The 18,230-nt window shown below is 41.5% G+C and overlaps 1 protein-coding gene across 2 annotated transcripts in view; it reads right to left on the reverse strand.

The window, feature by feature from the left end:
* Positions 1 to 18,230, reverse strand: part of Atl1 (atlastin GTPase 1) — a 74,138-nt gene that overhangs the window by 11,684 nt on the left and 44,224 nt on the right. For both annotated transcript variants that reach the window (XM_041657930.1, XM_041657929.1), the window contains 6 exons: positions 16,833 to 16,967; positions 16,126 to 16,230; positions 14,403 to 14,453; positions 12,251 to 12,307; positions 3,712 to 3,804; positions 2,463 to 2,601 (listed from right to left, as the gene is read on the reverse strand). In XM_041657930.1, coding sequence (XP_041513864.1) covers positions 2,463 to 2,601; positions 3,712 to 3,804; positions 12,251 to 12,307; positions 14,403 to 14,453; positions 16,126 to 16,230; positions 16,833 to 16,967 — 580 coding nt within the window. The remainder of the gene's footprint in view (positions 1 to 2,462; positions 2,602 to 3,711; positions 3,805 to 12,250; positions 12,308 to 14,402; positions 14,454 to 16,125; positions 16,231 to 16,832; positions 16,968 to 18,230) is intronic.

Here is an 18,230-nt window from a genome sequence, read left to right on the forward strand (position 1 = left end):
ACCAATAACCTAAGCCTAGATACCCCAGGGACCTAGGGTAGAACCAAATACCACAGTTCAAAAAAATAAATAAATAAAGACAGCCTTAAAATGACTCCTAATGACACTTGCTCAGTCATCAGAGAAGCTTCCTCCACCAGCGGATGAGAACAGCAGCAGCAGAGCCAGAGTAGGAAACCTTGGCACACTCCGCCCTAAACAGGGTGTCTCCACCAAGTCCCTCCCCTCAGAGCTCAGGAACACTCGAAGAAGAGGCAGAGCGTGAGGTGATGGAGGACATCAATATGACCGATGCACATAAGAACTCAGAGACTGAGGCAGCATGCACAGGGCCTGCAGGGTCTGCAGCAGATGGAGTCCCAGAGATGATAAGAGAAGTGGACACAGCCCCTATTCCTAAGCCAGAAGCTCTCTTCAAATGAAAATTTGGTTTCCTCCAAGGGAGTCTCCTCCTAAGGGAGGCTGCGTGCCCAGCAGTGGATGCTGACAGAAATGATCTCAGTGGCAGCTTTGACGGTTCCTTGTCTCATAATGTCGTGTCAGTGCTCTTCTTTTTTAAAACAATTATTTTTCTTTTAATTATATATCTTTTCTTCTAACGCTACAGTTCCTTTGTGTCTATATTACGAGATTCCCAAGTGGGTAAACACGCGAGTCTCTTTCCTGTGCCTTCTCCTCAGCTCTTTTCCTTCTATTTGTCTTGTCCGATTCTGATGTGTTAGTTTTTGCATTATCTTTTTTATTATCATCCCATAGAAGCCTGTTTATTTTATAATGAAAGACAGAAAGGGAGTGGATCCTGATGGGAGGGGAAGAGAGGAGGGGTTGGGAGGAACAGAGGGAGGGGAAACCAAAAATCAAGATATATTATGGGAGAAAAAAAAATCTATTTTCAATAAAAAAAAATTCAATGTTGGATGGAAAAATGCTGTAGATAACAGATTTTCAAAATTGCCATAGCAGACACTGAGAAAAAGTAGAACATTTCTGTACACAAGGTAAATTTAGCAGAAGTCCTATAAGCTATACAAACCTCATTAAAATGGAACTTTGAGGGCAACTGAAACCAGTTTCATTTCTCTTTCTCCTGGGCTAGCTACTCTGCAGACCTGGAGCTGGCAGATGGTTGTAGTTAACTGCATAGGCCAATGTCTATGTGGACATATAGATACAACTGGATGGGGAACAAATTATCACAAAATAACCATGTATATCGGTGTAATTTTCCTAACCCTTCCTAAGCTGGGGCACTGCATGGGCTGCAGCTGCTCGCTACTGTAAGGGACCAGGCCAATGGCTTCTTCTTCATAGGGAACTCTTGTTCAGCATCCCACCCCTACCCCTGTTTATGGCTCTCAGTTCCAGAGAAGACAGGCTTTATGGAAGCCTGCTCTTCGTGTAACTTGTTCAAGACACACTGAAGTCCTTAGTCATTTCATAATAGAGAGGGCCATGTGTCCTCTAGTGGGTTAGGGTTCAGAAGCAACAGGGAGATCACCTGGCACCCACGTTTGTGTTGTGTGCCCACTGCCATCTGCTGCTGTAAAAGCAGAGAAAACAGGAGGATTCTTGGTATAGAAAACCAAGGCCGGTGGCTGAGAAATTTAGAATTCTGCTTATTATATTAACTGCCAATGTTACAGATAAAGGTGTCAGATAATTGCATGGACACAAGGGAAAATACTTTTGCTGATCAATTCTGCTATAGTTTCTAAAATGTCATTTTTAAAATGCAATTTAAAATACCTTTGACAATTGTCTGAAAACAATTAGTAATGTCACTGTCTCACCCCGGCATAATGTTAACATAGAAAAGCCATAATAAGTTAGACAAGGAAGTGTGCATTTCATGGTATGTTCAGTGGTGGGCTCACAAGTAAGAAGTCACAACTGCCCTGAACTACCTCAGATTAACCACACAGCAAATGCTACAGACAGTGCTTGTCTTTTCAAATAGGAGTCAGCCTCGTAGAGCAGATTACATGCTGAAGAACAGTGCTTATTATTCTGTTTAGGGAAATTTGTTCTTCTCTGGAGAGAACTTTATTCTTTAGTGAAATTTTTATAATTTGTTAAATTCTTCCATAGTTAAAGAGCCTGGATTCAGTATTGAATGCAGTGTTTGCTTTCAGTCTCTAAATATGTATTTCAACAAATGCACTATTCCAAAAACAGACATTTTTCTATTTGAATCACTGTAAATAAAGGAAACTAAGCACATGGAAGCAGTTTCCAGAGCACAGAGTGAGAGGGTGAGGGCTGTGGCCTGTTGCTGGTAGCCGCAGGCTCTCACAGCTGCCTCAGGTACCTCCAGCCCCAGGCCTGCTCCCCAGTCCTCTCGCCAGGACCCCCTCTATCATCCGCCTCACATTAGCACAGGAGCTGAGCCAGAGCCACAAGCGCGTGGAGCCGACTCCAGAGCGATAAGGGACACAAACAAACTCATTAAAAGTCACACAAACCTTTTAGTTTTCCATCAAAGTTTGGGTTCGTAGCTACCTTTAGGCCAGGATGAGGTAGGAGGAAACAGGAGATGTTGGTGAAGCAGGAATGGATGTGCTTCCTGACATTCTGTAGTTCTTCATGCTGGTTCCCCGAGACCTGCAGGAAGTCATTCTGAAGCTCAACTGCTGGAGACATAAACTGCCTGTCTGCTTCCATGCTGGGAAAACGGTACAATGTCCACATAGCCACTTCTAAGTGTAGCAAGTGTGTGCAATCGGCACACTTTACATATCTAAGTATAGCAAGTGTGTGCAATCGGCACAATTTACATATCTAAATATAGCAAGTGTGTGCAATCGGCACACTTTACAAGCCTCTGTCTTCCTACAAAACAATGTGGTCAGTTCTATCACAGCAATGTCTAATCTCTGGGACAAATTTCTCTCACAGTTGGTTTTCTGTTGCTGTGCTAAACACCATGACCAAAAGCAGCCGGGGAAGAAAAGGTTTGTTTCCACTTCACTTTCTATTCTGTCACCAAGAGAAGTCGGGCCAGTATCCCAGGACAGGAATCCAGAGGCGGGTCTGAGGCAGAGGCCATGGAGGAGGGCTGCTGGCTCACTTGCTCACTTGCCCCTAGTGACTCAGTCACTTTTCTTCCTAAACAACCCAGAGCCACCTGCCTGCGGTGTGAGGGGCACCACCCACAGAAGGCTGGCCCCTCCCACACACTTGGCTACAGGCCAGTCTGATGAAGGAATTTTCTCAATGGAAATTCTCTCTTCCCACATGACCCTAGCTTGTATGAAATTGATAGTAACAAACAAATAACCAGCTCCATGCTTGAATCCTAAAATGGCATTTGAATAGCTCGGCATTTCAGACAAGCCTAAATAACCCGTCCTTTTTAGACATGTGTTTAACAGTTTGTAGAAAGGACACAATGAGATAATTATTTAACCTGCCAGTAAAACGTGAATCTAGACATTTACACTGCTTTGCATCTTCAAAGTAAAAGTTTTTCCTGGAGGAACAAGTACCAAAGAAGTATCTACAAAATCATCTACCAAAGAAGCATCTGTATCAGATTCATAGACAATAACTTTAAAGTACAATTCTATCTATAGTTTATTACAAATCCATCTTGAGTATTTATTAGAGAAACTGCAAGGGGCAAGTGAAATTGTGGCTCCTGAGTGAAGTGATTAAACAGAAATACTCGAGCTTATTCTGGAGAAAGGGCAAGCGCCTAACTAGTTAACCAACCTTGAGTCGTTTTTCCAAGAACTTGGCGCCACCATCGGCTCCATATGAAAATTCGTATGGGAAACTCCAGTCTCGAACGAGAAATATCAGACTCTGGAAAGCAGTAAGAAGGGTGGATAAGAGCACTTGGAGGGTAAGTCCTCTGCTTTTTACTGGAGCCAGTCGCATTATTGCATCTTAACCGTGTCCCTTTTGTAGAGCTAAAAGCAAATAGCAAGTCTTAGAACGTTTCTCAGCAGTCTGCAATGAGCTCATCATGCTTCCACAGTGTGGGAACAGCAAGCTGCCTGCTCACTCCAGGATGAATGCATCCCGCGGAGATGAGAGGCACAGTCATGACCACCATTGAGATGTCTGAATGGAGCCATAATTAGATTTCATGTGGGGTGTTCCTATGACTCTCTCCCATTTCATTCTTTCTTTCTTTTTATGGTTATGGCAGAATATATGCATTAGATACCAGACCAGCTTTAAAGAGAGTAAAACATTGGAGTCCAGGCTACGTGGACCAGGCTGGTGTTGAACTCACTGTGAAGATTAGGCTATCCTAATCTCCTCCTGGCAAGCATCTCTACCAGCTTTAAATTTTGTTCTTTTTAAAATTTTAATGATTTATTTATATTTCATGTGCAATGGTGTTTTGCCTGCATAAATATCTTATAAGGGTGTCAGATCCCCTAGAACTGAAGCTACAGACAGTTGTTAGCTGCCATTGAATTGAACTCAGAGCCTCTGGAAGAGGAGCCAGTACTTTTAACCACCGAGCCATCTTTCCAATCCCTTTTGTTTTGTTTTTTAAGGTTTCCTTTTTAAACTTCTGTGTCTCTGTGCATGTGTGTAGAGGTCAGAGAACAACCGGTGACAGCTGTTGTTTTCTTCCTACCATGTGGGTTCCAGGGAGAATACTCAGTTGATAGCCTTAGTAGCACACACCCCTACTCTTGAGTCATCTCTCGAGCCCTACACCAGCTTTTTCCTAAACTTAACTATTTTAATATTTTTATAGAAATGATAGTATGCATTTTTATCATAAAATTTCAAAATCCAGAGAATAATAATTAAGATGCATTCCAAATTTCAAAAGCAACTACAGCTAACACTTAGTGAAGTTTATACACAAGGAGTAGGACAAGGGAGAAAGAAAGGCAACTTTATATAAAAAATCATTAGAATATCAATGCCACAGCCAAAGTGAAAAGTTTTATATTAAAATATAATTGAAATTAAATGTCTAGGAAACTTAGGATGGCATTTAAGATAGTAATGAGTTTCAAGGAATTAATTTTTCACCACCAGTTCATAAACTGTTCACTTTAAAATCTTCTGTGTTGAAATATATTCTGCATACAGAAAAACACATGTAATCGCAAGGCTTTAACATATTGTCAGAAACTGAGCACACCATGTAACCAGCCCCTACATGGTAAAACATTGTCTATCATCCCTGAGGCCCCCACTCTGGCTTTCTTCCCTTCCACCTCTGCCTGAAGGGCAGCACTATTGTGACTTGGAAATAACAGGTTTGTTTGCGTGTTTTCATTCAGTACTGCATCTGAAATTCACCATTCTGCAGCATGACTGTTACCATTCAGAGTCAGCACTGCACAACATTCCGTTATGTTAGGGACATGCTTGACCCTTAGTTTCCTGCCATGAGGAAATTCGACTTCTCAGGCTTCCTCTTATCTTTCCTTCCAGCTCCTATTTATTTTTCAAGTAATAACTTTGAAATAACAATACAAGAAGTTTGAGTATAAATGGTTAAAATACAACAGACACTGGCAGCTCTGTCAAACGCACGTAGAAATCATAAAGTAATTCTGTGGGTTCAATTGCCTGTGCCTGTACTTCCGTTTCCCCGTGGTAATACTTTAAATATCAGAACTTGATGAAGTTCTTATATTGTAAATAATGAGATCCAATTCCAACACAATCAAGTTAAAAAGCATAGACCATCTTACTGATTCTATAACTGGTAGATCAGAGCCTTTTCTCATCTAATTACTCCTTTCATGTGATGGTCAAGATGACCACTGAGATTCTGAAGACCACATAAGATTAACACAGCTGTGCAGTTCAGTTTTTAATGACAGTTCCACAAGCAAAGTTCCAGGGTGATGTGGAATGTCCTTCTCTATATATGTTGCTTTTATTGGTTAATGAATAAATCTGCTTTGACCTATGGCAGGGCAGAATATAGCTAGGTGGTAAATTCGAACAGAGATATATAGAGAGTAGATGGAGTCAGAGAGATGCCATGTAGCTGTCGAAGGAGACAGATGCTGGATCCTTACCAGTAAGCCACAGCCTCGTGCCGATACATAGAATAGAAATGGGTTAATTTAAGATGTAAAAGCTAGCTAAAAATATGCCTGAGTTATTGACTGAACAGTGTTGTAATTAATACAGTTTCTGTGTGGTTATTAGGGTCTGGGCGGCTGGGAAATGAACGAACAGTCTCTGCCTACACCAGGGACTCATCTATCTGTGATCGAATGCCCAGTCCTGAAGCTACCACTGTGGTCAGAGGGATGGGGGGGGGGTGTCTGAATGGACTTCTCTCTGTAAGGGGTGGGTGGCACCCCCTGCACCTGAACCAATGAGAGCAGATTCCCCACTGAAAGGAATTCGACTAATAGTAGAAGTGGAGACTGGAGACCAGACAGAAAAGCATAGATCTCTATTGCTGTACTAAAGTGCTTTACCTTATCATAGACTGCAAGCCTCTGGAAGAAAGACTGAATTGTTTGCTTGCTCATTATTAGAATAAACACAGTGCAGGCTCCATACCCAGGTTTTCATCAGTCAAACTGCCATATTGTGGTGCTGGGGTTGGGCCCAAGCCCCACACTCAGCAGATCACCAGCAATCTTTACAGGAGAGCTAGGGTTGCTTCACTTTCTGACTGCTCTCATTCTTCAGAGGTCTTCTGCTTATTTTTTTTTTTTTTTGATTTTTCGAGACAGGGTTTCTCCGTAGCTTTTGGTTCCTGTCCTGGAACTAGCTCTTGTAGACCAGGCTGGCCTCGAACTCACAGAGATCCGCCTGCCTCTGCCTCCCGAGTGCTGGGATTAAAGGCGTGCGCTACCACCGCCCGGCTCTTCTGCTTATTTTATAGCTGTTGGACAAATTAGTTAGAAATAAAATTCTTAGAGTGACCCTGTTTATTGAATGGTACTATGGTAAATACTATGGGAATTATTTATCTTTGAATACACTAAGTACATCAGTATTTTCTAATGTTGACTGGAACGCACCGTTATTTCCTACAGAGCTACTCTAAAGAATGCGTCTACCATCTTTTAAAATAGCTTCTCTAGCCAGGTGGTGGTGGCGCACACCTTTAATCCCAGCACTCGGGAGGCAGAGGCAGGCGGATCTCTGTGAGTTCGAGGCCAGCCTGGGCTACAAGAGCTAGTTCCAGGACAGGAACCAAAAAAGCTACAGAGAAACCCTATCTCGAAAATTAAAAAAAAAAAATATCTTCTCTCTACTACATTTATTCCATTAGCTTCTTAGAGACTCTCATTTTGCCATGTGGTACACAAGGGTGTAGAGCCTGAGGTTTGTATAATTTGTGGGGCAGGGGAGACTCTCTGTGAGAAAAATAATATAAAAGTCTTGGGGAAAGTCCGATAAATATCACAAATATACAAAAACGCAGACAAATAATAAAGCTTTATCACATTTCATTTTTGAAAGGTGTTACAAGTTCTGCCTCCCTCCATCATCACCCCTACACATACACACACACACACACACACACACTGAGGCAAGACCTTATTATGTGTCCCTGATTGGCCTGGCTCTAGATATGTAAACCAAGCTGTCCTCAAACTTGGATTCAGATAATCACTACGATGTCAGCTCCAAGTTCACTGATTCACCCAGACGCAGAATCAAGCACTTCTCCAGTTTCTTCAGTTGAACACTGTAACGTCAACATTACCAATGCTGGATGAAGCTGACCTGCTCATTATTCCTAGGTCTTTTCAGTGGGCAAAGCCAGTACTTGTGTGAGTGCAAGTCTACATGTGTGTGTATGTGATAGAGTATTGCCTTAATTCATGCTGGTGTGTGCATTTTAAACACTTAGATGGATTAAACTGAGTTAGACAAACGATAGGCCTATGCAATTTTATCCTACAAATGGCCTTTTTATTTGAATAATAAATTATTATGCATACCCAGTATAAAATATGTGAAATTAATACTCTCTGAAATAATAATCTCTGAAGGAAAAACTGATTTAGAATCAGTGGCTAATAAATATCTGAACTAGTCTTCAGTGTGTCTAATCAATCAGTTTCAGTTTTAGCTTCAGTTTCAGGCAGGGAAAAGTTCTAGAAGTTACTTTGAGACTATAAACAACAACTTGCTTCAGTCAACAGTCAGGAAAAGCCAACCTACTAGCAAGACTCATACTTTGAGAAAAGCAAACTGATGACCTTGTTTTGTGGGTTACAGAGGCAAGAGTGGGCAGTGCTGGTCTCACAGTGTGTCTTCTGCTGAAGCGTGCTGTGTGTTCAAGGGTGTGGGCAGGCTGACTCCAGCCACTGTTTCCTGCGCACATCCCCCCCCTGCCTGACTGACATGAGGGAAGTAGATACTCTGGCGAAAACATACAAACCACAGAGCTTCTGCCCTAAGACCTGAGTTAACTAATGAGCTGGGATATGACTATTAAAATAGCAGGTCATAAGTTACAGTTAACAAGCGCTGGGGGATAGGAGCAGGAGGAGAAGAAGGCACAGCTAGGTCCATGCTTTGAGCCTGTGGCCTGGGGACAGCCCAGCTCTGCACTGTTATCCGTGTATGCAGGATTAAGTTTCTAAACTACTGTTTGGCCATTTCATCACTGGACAAAAAAGAGAAAGACACTGAGAAGTAATAATACTAGCACAGACAGCACTAATCTGAATAATGAATGAGACATGCTTTTGCACAGTGCCTGGACTAAAACAAGCACTGGCTCAGATGCTGCCTTCCTCCAGTAATTGCATTCTACAACCTAAATGTGGAAACCAAGAGAACTTTGGCCTGAACCTCGACCCAATTCTGGGTTGCCAGATAAGTAATTCTAATTTATGAAGCTCTTGGATAACCTAGGTTGCGGCCTGAACAGAATCTAAGTAGGGTATGTAGCTTTCCCAGGTAGCTGTCCTCTTTGGCCCCACATATTAATCTCCATCTCTAGCAGGCAGACAGTAACCTCTCTCTCTCTCAGCGAGGTCAGGTATTTCTCTGACATTATTCGGCAGTTCCAACTATCACAGATTTTTGCCCAAGAATCTTTCAATGTGGCTTGAATCACTACCAAGGAATTTTGCCAGTAAACATCTTAAATCGGGAATAGAGTGATCGTGAACGTAATTAAGTCAACCAGAGTCAAATAAATTCTGATTGTCTGCATAGAGGCCTGATATGAGTGAGAAATTATGACAATTTCTAATTGCTTGTGCCATGTTATTTCCTTACTACTACTACTACTACTACCACACACACACACACACACACACACACACGCAACACTCAGTTTCATTGAGAGCCTGCTTACACCACTAGCCATTACACCTCCACTCAGACTTGTGGATTAAGTTCTGTCCTGATGTCAAAGGTGCTGGTGGGATTTGAGTACATGAAGGAAGATGGTTAATAAAGATGTTGTGCACAGGCCAGGAGGCAGCTCAGAAGAAAGCGCTTGCCTCGTGTGTGCAAGGTCATGGGTTTGATCTATATACTGCAAAAAGGGAATAGAGAACTAGGAAAAAGGGTAGGAAAAAGTAACTGAGAAAGTAAAGTACTAGTGCTGAGGAGGTGAGAGGTAAGAGACCAGATGTCAAAGGTCCTCAACTACACCGTCAGCCCAGTACTGCATGTAGGAAGCACATCTTAGAATAAGCATTAGAGAAACCAGGACTGTCAATCACATGGGTCTATTTTCTTCAAGAGAAGGAAATGCATGATACCTAATCACATGGAATGTCAGACTGAAAAGTGGCCTGTCAGTCAGACAATTTGGTGATCCTTTGCTATTCTATCAGGACCAGCCTCTACGTGAATCCCCCCAGTATCCTGAGCTTTGTCTCTCAGTGAACAGAAAGCATCTCTATGACAGAGGCCCCATGGGCTTTGCAGCCTCACAACAGAATCTGTCCTTATGCTTATCACAGCTCCTTCCTCTAGGCCCTGTATCAGCCAATAGAATTCACTCTTGTTGTAAAGGTCACAGGTCACAAGTTCTCCTGTTCAAATGTGTAAGAAAAGTAAACTATGAGGTCAGTCTCTGGAAGACCATGGCCCGGTGTCTGCAAAGATGGCACTGTCCTGAGATTCATCCTTTATCTCTTGTGGGGATCATTTCCCCCACTCTTCCCACACAGACCATGAGGTGTGCCGGGCTGAGGGGGGTCCTGGACACCTGGGATGTTAGGTATGTGCCGCTATGCCTGACTTTTTACATTGCTGCATTGAAACTCAAGTATTGAGCTAACATGGCCAGCACTTAACTGAGTTATCTTACCAGCCCTCAAGTTTTCTTTCATTGGCATTCACAATGTCAGCATGGTTCACTGCTAAGCAGCAATCTCAAAAGTTTTCCCTACTATTTGTTTTTAGGTCACTGACATAATTCCTGTCTGTCTGTCATCTATCTATGTATCTATATCATCTATCTTTCTATCTGTTGGTTAGTCTTGGTGTGGTTTTGTGTTAGGAGCAGTGACATCTGCTGGCAAAACTTAAGGTCCCTTTCTAGAATTTACAGTCTAGATTCAATGGTCTTGAGCATAGAAAAGTCAAAGCAATATTGCAATTGCCACTCAACTCTCCAACTACCGATGAATTAAACAGCAGATGAATTAAAAAGAAACAAGCACATAGAAAGTATTGTGAACCAGGCTGGAGACTAGAAAGCAGGATTGGTTTTGTTCTCCCTCACCACCTCCTGCTGCTTCCCTGGCTTTCAGGGTCCAGATCAAGACTCCTTCTAAAGAGCCCTCAATGTAAGTCTTCACGGGATATCTTCTGGGCATCTTGAATGCAACTTGACAGACCTCTGAGTCAAATCTACAAACTGAGGCCACCCCGGATCCACTCTCACAAGTGTAAGTGGCTTCAGATCACCTGTCACTAGGCAAGAGAAAACAGACAGCTCAGCCTGCTGTCTATCAAAGAGCTTCTCACTCACGCGGCCCTCTGCCGACTGTTTCTCCTGTGCCCAGACTCCCTCAGCCTATGATCCTCCTTGGTGTCATGCATAGCTAGAGCTAAGGATTCCTCCGACCAGCTCTTGATGAAGGACTTAACTTTTAGATAGTGTGAAAATTGTTTCCTCTTCCAGGCACTGTCAGAGGGGGGCCTGACTCAGCCCTAACTCTTGTCCTGGGAAAGAGGGCAGGATTTGAAGTACTGTAGACACGACTGACAATACTTAACCCAAGCTCAAATGCTACCTTGATGGATCTGCCGACCCCAGCATTATTGGAGTTCTCAGGGCAAGTCTGGCCATCCATCCATCCATCCTCTCAATATGCCAGAAAAAGAGATAAAGCATAGAGAAAAGAGATGTCCTTAATGTGGCTACACTGGGAAGAGGAACAAATAAAAGGGTCCAGTGGCCTCACCCCAAGTCTATTCGTGGGAATACTGAGGTTTAGTTTTAAATACAGCAAAAGCTATGCACAATTAAACAATCCTGGCAAAGTACGGTGCTGCCTGTTTCTGGCCCACCACTACCTTGACTATCAGACATGCAAGGTGGTCCAATAAGTTTCCAGAACTATGGGAAATCTCTTCCTGGAAGGCCAGTTCCTCTTCTGACTGGCATTAGGGCTTCAGTCTTTTCCCTCATCCAGCATGGGATTCCTGAGAGGTTTCAGTACTCTGATAGCTGACAGGATGAATACGTGGGACTCTACGGCACCCCGGACACAGTAGGCACACCAGCATCAGCTGGGCTGGCGGCTGTCACACTCAGGCAACAGGAGATGTTAGCGTGTAAGACAGGGCACTCATGCCTCTCCCTCAGCATCCTCTCTGGTGTCAGCCAACTGTTGACCTTTGCAACCAACTTTTATTAGCCCAGGTCGGTTGGTTTTGGGTTCATGCTTGGCAAATACATCAAGTGTCTTCTGTGACATTTCGAGGGCTGAACTTGGAGAAAAGCTGATATTCTCACAGGAGCCAGAGGATCTAAGACTGAGTTATCTCCTACTTCTCTTCTTCATATCAAAGAGCTTAGAACAGGAATGTAAAACGCCTTCTCCTCTTCCTTTGAGACAGGGTCTCTTAACTCACTGTGTAACCCTGAGCAGCCTAGAATGCCCAGTGTGCATCAGGCTGGCCTTGAACTCACCAAAATCACCCTGGCTTAAAGTCTCTCTAGTGCTGGAACTAAAGACATGTACCACCACACCTAGCCTAAAAATGCTTCTTGAAAGAAATAAATAAAGGAAAGAAACATGACCCTGATGAAAATCACAGTTATAGATTGCATAAAAATCTGGTAAGAATTTTCCGTCATTTGACTTTCACCTACCTGAAAAGGCTTCAGGAATGTTTCTTCCATTGCTAGCCTGCCATACTCAGTGAAAAGCTGGGATGGGGAGGGAGAGAGAGATGGAGATTTGTTTACTTATTGGGATTTTTTACCCATTCCCCCAGCTGTAACAGAATGTTATGCTATCATGATTGCATAGTCATCTTCAGGAAACAAGTATTAATTATATAAAGCAGGGATATAGTAATTACACATCTAAAACTAAAGAATATGTTGCATTTTAAGAAGAAACTTCTACTTTAAGCCCATCCCTCTTTCTTTCCCATGTGTCTATGTTTCGTGTGCACCAGCACCTGAGCACCGAGTGATAAGCACTTGCTCTGAAGGCAACCCCAGCCTTAAACTCATGTCTGTGATATTTAAAAAAACAACTGTAGAATGGAGGCACATGTGAAATGGTTGGCTCAGAGGGCCATAATACAGCTAGGGTGCATTTATAAAAGCTGTATCCTGGAGAAATGTAAAGGTACAAAGATCTGAGTTACAAAATTAGCCATTTGGTTTTAAAAGCAGGGAGTTAAATGTATTGTCTTCCCTTGTTTTTCACTGCTTACAATTAGGAACATGAAGTACAAAAAGAGACATCTAACCTGCCCAGATGATATCAGGAGCCTTGTCAGTCATCTCCCATGTGACACAGGACATGCTCAGTTCACACACTGGGCTAACAAGATTCTTGGAGTTGGGGAAGAATGGTAGCCTAGCACCCCCACTCCCCAGTCCTTTAACATTAGCACCCCAGCCTCACACTGCCGGCCCTGCAGGGCAGTGGAAACCAAGAAAGCAAAGGGTGATTACTAGATATTTCATTCGAGTGATGAGCTCAAAGTCTGGGTATGTCTAAAAGGCAAGGTCCAGGACACTACACTATGAGACTTGTGTACTGACATCACTTGAATTCATAATCACTTCAGAGCAAGGTATTGTTGTTTACAGGAAAAAATTAAGTGATCAAAATACATTGTTAACTCAGCATCACTGCCAAAAGTTACTCCGTTTGTAGACATGCATAAATAAGCCAGCACACAATGGCACCATGTGGCTCATTAAGAAAGTAACTGATTATGACATTCGCCAAAGAAGATGCTCTTATTAATAAAATATACCCAGCGATTATTTGATATATCACCTATTTGTCATAAATGATCAATGTCAGATACCAGAATGTGTCAGGTAACAACATTGGAAGTGAACTTCGAGTGATGTTTCCAATGCTGCATGTTACATTGCTTTACTGTTTTTAATATCCAAAGTTTCACATTTCACTGCATGGATCTGATACACATGTTAGGTAAATTTTATGTAAACCATGTAGAAAGAGAGCTATCAGAAGGGTAGCAGCTTTGCTATCTGCTCAAGAATAACATGTGTGGAGTCGGAAGAGACTGCTACTGCATACACGAGAAAAATCCCTAGAAAACATCTCTTATGTGAGACGGCTACCTCATGGAGTGGAAGGAAGGCAGGACCCAGCCAACGGTTCTCTCCCCGTCCTACCACTAAGTAGCCAGAGCAGCCTGAGCAAGACACTTAGCTTTCATCCCCACTTCCCTCATCTATAAAACATGAAGGGGAGATTAGGTACCATCATTGTCTCTATCAGATCAGATTTCAAGTCTTCTCTATCAGTTCTGAACCACAAGGTCCACAAGGAAAGAAGCCTGCCATATAACAGACACCATACCAACAATTATAAAGTCCTTGATCTTAAGATTTTGACACTGCAATTTAGAGACTCTTCACACTGAAGATTCTTTGTCCACTTTGTTGTCGTTGTTGTTTTGTTCTTCGAGACATGGTTTCTCTGTGTAGCAGCCCTGGGTGTCCTAGAATGTGCTTTGTAGACCAGACTGGCCTCGAACTCACAGAGATTCACCTGCCTCTGACTCCCAAATGCTGGGATTAGAAACATGCGCCACCACCACCTGGCTCTTTGTTCACTTTGCCATATACTTTCATGCATTTTAGCACCGGGAGCAAGCAGGTTTAAAAACCACAGAATATGAAAACTGAATTAGAAAGAACATAACCATACAAGACTAGAAAAGAGACCTGGCAACACATCTAAAGTTCCCCCAAATTCTGGTCTGCATGTCCAAAAGACCATCAGATACATAAAACATGCTTTTACCTGGAGGTGCTGAAGATCATCCTCCTGGACATTTTGGGATAAATTGTATACCTTCATTGTGGGATAAGAAGTCAAGAATATCAGCATCACTCCACTGTTCTCTTTCCATAAGTGTCAGTTATTACACAATCACTCTCTCTCTTACACACATTTAAGGGACTCCAAGAAAGAAGTAGAGAGCTTGATAGATAATAAGCCATGCACAATGATCACAAAAATGCTAGAAAAATATAGGAATCACTTGCTGTGGAGTCCAAATACTACAATTATTTTATGGACCTACTTACTAAATCCCTCTTCAAAGCACACCAAGTGAGTATTGATCTAAGCCTGAACATCCTCTGTGGAAAATGCGTGTGTGTTGGGGAGGGGTGGTTTTATAATGTAACACCTCAAACCCTTTTTATTTTGGGAGACAATTTCATCATATTGCCCAAATTTGTAGTCCTCCTGCCTCAAGAAGCAAGGGTTATAACTCCCAACTAGAAAATTACAATTACCTCTTCATAATTTATTGATTTCTTTATTTCTACAGAAAGTCCCTCCACACAGAAGTTAGGTTCTGAGTGTCATGTTCACAGCTCTGTGCCACCATCTTGTTGCTCTTGTGGCCTTAAGTGTGACACTGTGTGGTTTCCTTATTTTCCTTGAGGTGATAAACATTAGTAACTTTACAGATAAAATTAAGGCCGCTTATATGTTTACATACTGACACAAACAGTAGCCTTCTTGTAGTTATTTAAATAACACATAAATTTCTCAGGTATTAATTTAAAATAGTCATTACTCAACAGACTTTTTCTATGAAATGATTCAGTGTTTTCAGGTCAACTATAAACACTAAATAATGAATGTTAAAAGAAAAGTTAAATTGATTTTAACTGGTTTGTGCAAATCATCTTTCCTATTGATTTTAAATGAAATAGATATCGAGTTGATACTTTGAAGATTGACTGAAGAAGCAGACTTCTGTATTACAAGAATAACCTGTGTTTTTATGGATCGCTTTTTTGTGCCAATCTTTAAAAAAAACTTCTTTTTTAGATTTATTTTTTACTTTATGTGTAAGAACATTTTGTTTGCATGCATGTGTGTACAGCACATGTGTGTCAGGTGTCTGCAGAAGTCATAAGAGAGTCAGATTCCCTGGAACTACAATTATGGATGGCTGCGAGCCACCATGTGAATGCTGGGAACTGAACCCAGGTCCTCTCCAAGAGCAACAAGGGCTCTTAACCTCTGAGCCATCTCTCCAGCCCTAAGAAGTAGATTTTTAAAAGCATCAATCATGGATTATAACTATAACTTTTATTTTAAATTCATTTATTTAAAGATTCAGTTCACCCTCCCTCTTCCTTTGTACCTGTCTGGGCGATGCTGACCACATAGATTGTATGTCTGTCTGTCTGCTCACTAACTCCATTACTCCATCTGCATATGATCACAGCCTGGACTGGCTCACTATAAAATTTAATATATTTTAACACACTGTAAGCGTTAACATAAAAAGTGACAATAATAAAGCTATTCTGGACTACAGCAGCCAACTTAGAAACTGATCAGTAATTACAGTAACAATAACTATTCATGGGGTGTTAACTGAGCAACATGTTTGATTTGCCATGCTCTTCGTACGAAGAGCATGTATTATGTATGTATATATAGGCACTATTCGTGGATTTAGTTATGAAACATCCACAAATAGATTTGTTTTACTCCATACCTGTATTGAGCTGATCATCGTGCTAAGGGCAAACACTGTGGCCGAGTCTCTCAGAGTGGACTGACTGTCAAAGGTTCCCTGAGTATCCATCAGTAACACTGCAACCTACAGGCGAACAGAGCACATTACTGATACTGTACACAACATCCAGGGTACCAGGGCTACTATGACATTAACACCAGAAGAACTAAAGGAATCTATTATCGATGGATACTTAACTTCTTACACCTGCTATGAATGTCACAGAAAAAAATAATAGCTACTGGGTGCAGTCATTTGTAATTTTTCTGATAATCTAGAATAAAAACAGCATTGAGGTAATGTAAAAATAACAGCTTGCTATCTGCTATTCTGTATCCATTATTTTTATTTTATTTTATTTATTTCTGGTTTTTTGAGACAGGGTTTCTCTGTAGCTTTGGAGCCTGTCCTGGAACTCGCTTTGTAGACCAGGCTGATTTCGAACTCACAGAGATTTGCCTGCCTCTGCCTCCTGAGTGCTGGAATTAAAGGTGTGTGCCACCACCACCACTCAGCCCATTATGGTTTTTGTCTCCCAGGATCACTGACTACTTTGACAGGGATCATTCAATTAGACACCATTTTGGCCCAGTAGCATTATGTTAAATGGACCAAAGTTTTCAAAAAAACAATTTTCAAGCTACTATTGAAATTAAAAACTTAATTTTACTTAAAATGTACCATACCTTTTTACCATCAGGTTTATTGATAAGGAAAACTTCACTCCATATCTGGATTCCTGTGGTTTCTCGTTCAGATCCACCTCGCCATGAAAATCCAGTCAACGGTTCATTGTAATCTCCAACCCAATCAACAGATTCCTATAAATTTAATAAAGTCTATGAGTAGAATTGGATGAGCATGTATGGTTTTTCCTTTATCCTTTTTGAGGCTTCTTTTTCGATGCTTCTTTTTCTATAACTCAAATTAAAAGGAAAAATATGTGAACATCTATTACATTGATACAGTCACTTTATCCAATCAAAAGTAATTACAGATGAGCAACCATCTGTTATGGTTTATGTTAGTGGCTAACATCATAACAATTTATACACATATACATGTGTATAGTATATATCTATATGTCATAATGGAAACATAACATGGGAAATAGAACAACTGATTCATATATTTATTCATTCACGTGCATGTGTGTCTGGTGTGAGTAGACACATGTGTTCAGGTGCCGGTGCAGGCCAGAAGAGGGTGGCTGGATGCCCTCTTGCTAGACTTACAGGAGGTTGTAGACTACCAGACATGGGTGTTGGGAATTGAACTCTGGTCCTCTGGAAGAGCAGTAAGTACTCTTAAACCTCTAAACTATCTCTCTGGAACAACTAATTCTTGAAGAGGTAAGAAGACTGGGAACAACCTGGAGAAGATATTCAAGGAAATAAGAAGCCAACAAAATAAGAAAGGTAAGAAAGATGGAAGGGAGCAAGGAGAAAAGGAGGGAGGGAAGAAAGGAGGAGGAATATTACAAGGGCACAGACAAATGCTTTGGTATGGGGGTTCTGGGAGAGACTGGCAGGTAGAGGTGAGACTGCCAGATCCCAAAGGCCCAGAAAGGTGCCTAATATAGATATTTATCCTGCAAGCAAAAGGGAGTCAGGAAGATGCAGAGGGAGTCACCATCACAACTGTGAGAGGAAGATTATCCTAGAGGTGGTAAAGAGCTATCAAGATGATAAATAGCAGGAAGGACCAAAAAGTAGGTATTATAAAAGTCAAAATATGTTTGTGGGCCTGAACCAGGAAATGGGCAGAGGAAAGGACAGAAAGAAACAAATACAAGAGGGATTTGAGAGCTCCAAAGAAGAAAAACTAAACTGAAAATTATGTCAGAACTAATATCAGGTGAGACAAAAAAATACAAAGAATCACTTAGATTTAGCAGTTTTTCACTGATAACCTTGGGTAATAGTAGCTATACTCACTTTAATATCTATTACAGGGGATAAGTTACTAGTTTTTGGAAGACCTTACTATATAATCCTTGAGCTAAAAACCTTGTATAAACTAAACTACAAAACTTTATAAATGAAGATATTGGGTGATGTGGGATTTCCCTCTGTATGCTGTGA

Source organism: Microtus oregoni, unplaced genomic scaffold (genome assembly GCF_018167655.1).
Source record: "Microtus oregoni isolate MIOR12 unplaced genomic scaffold, Mior012 000009F_ref0000495, whole genome shotgun sequence".
Taxonomy (NCBI): domain Eukaryota; kingdom Metazoa; phylum Chordata; class Mammalia; order Rodentia; family Cricetidae; genus Microtus; species Microtus oregoni.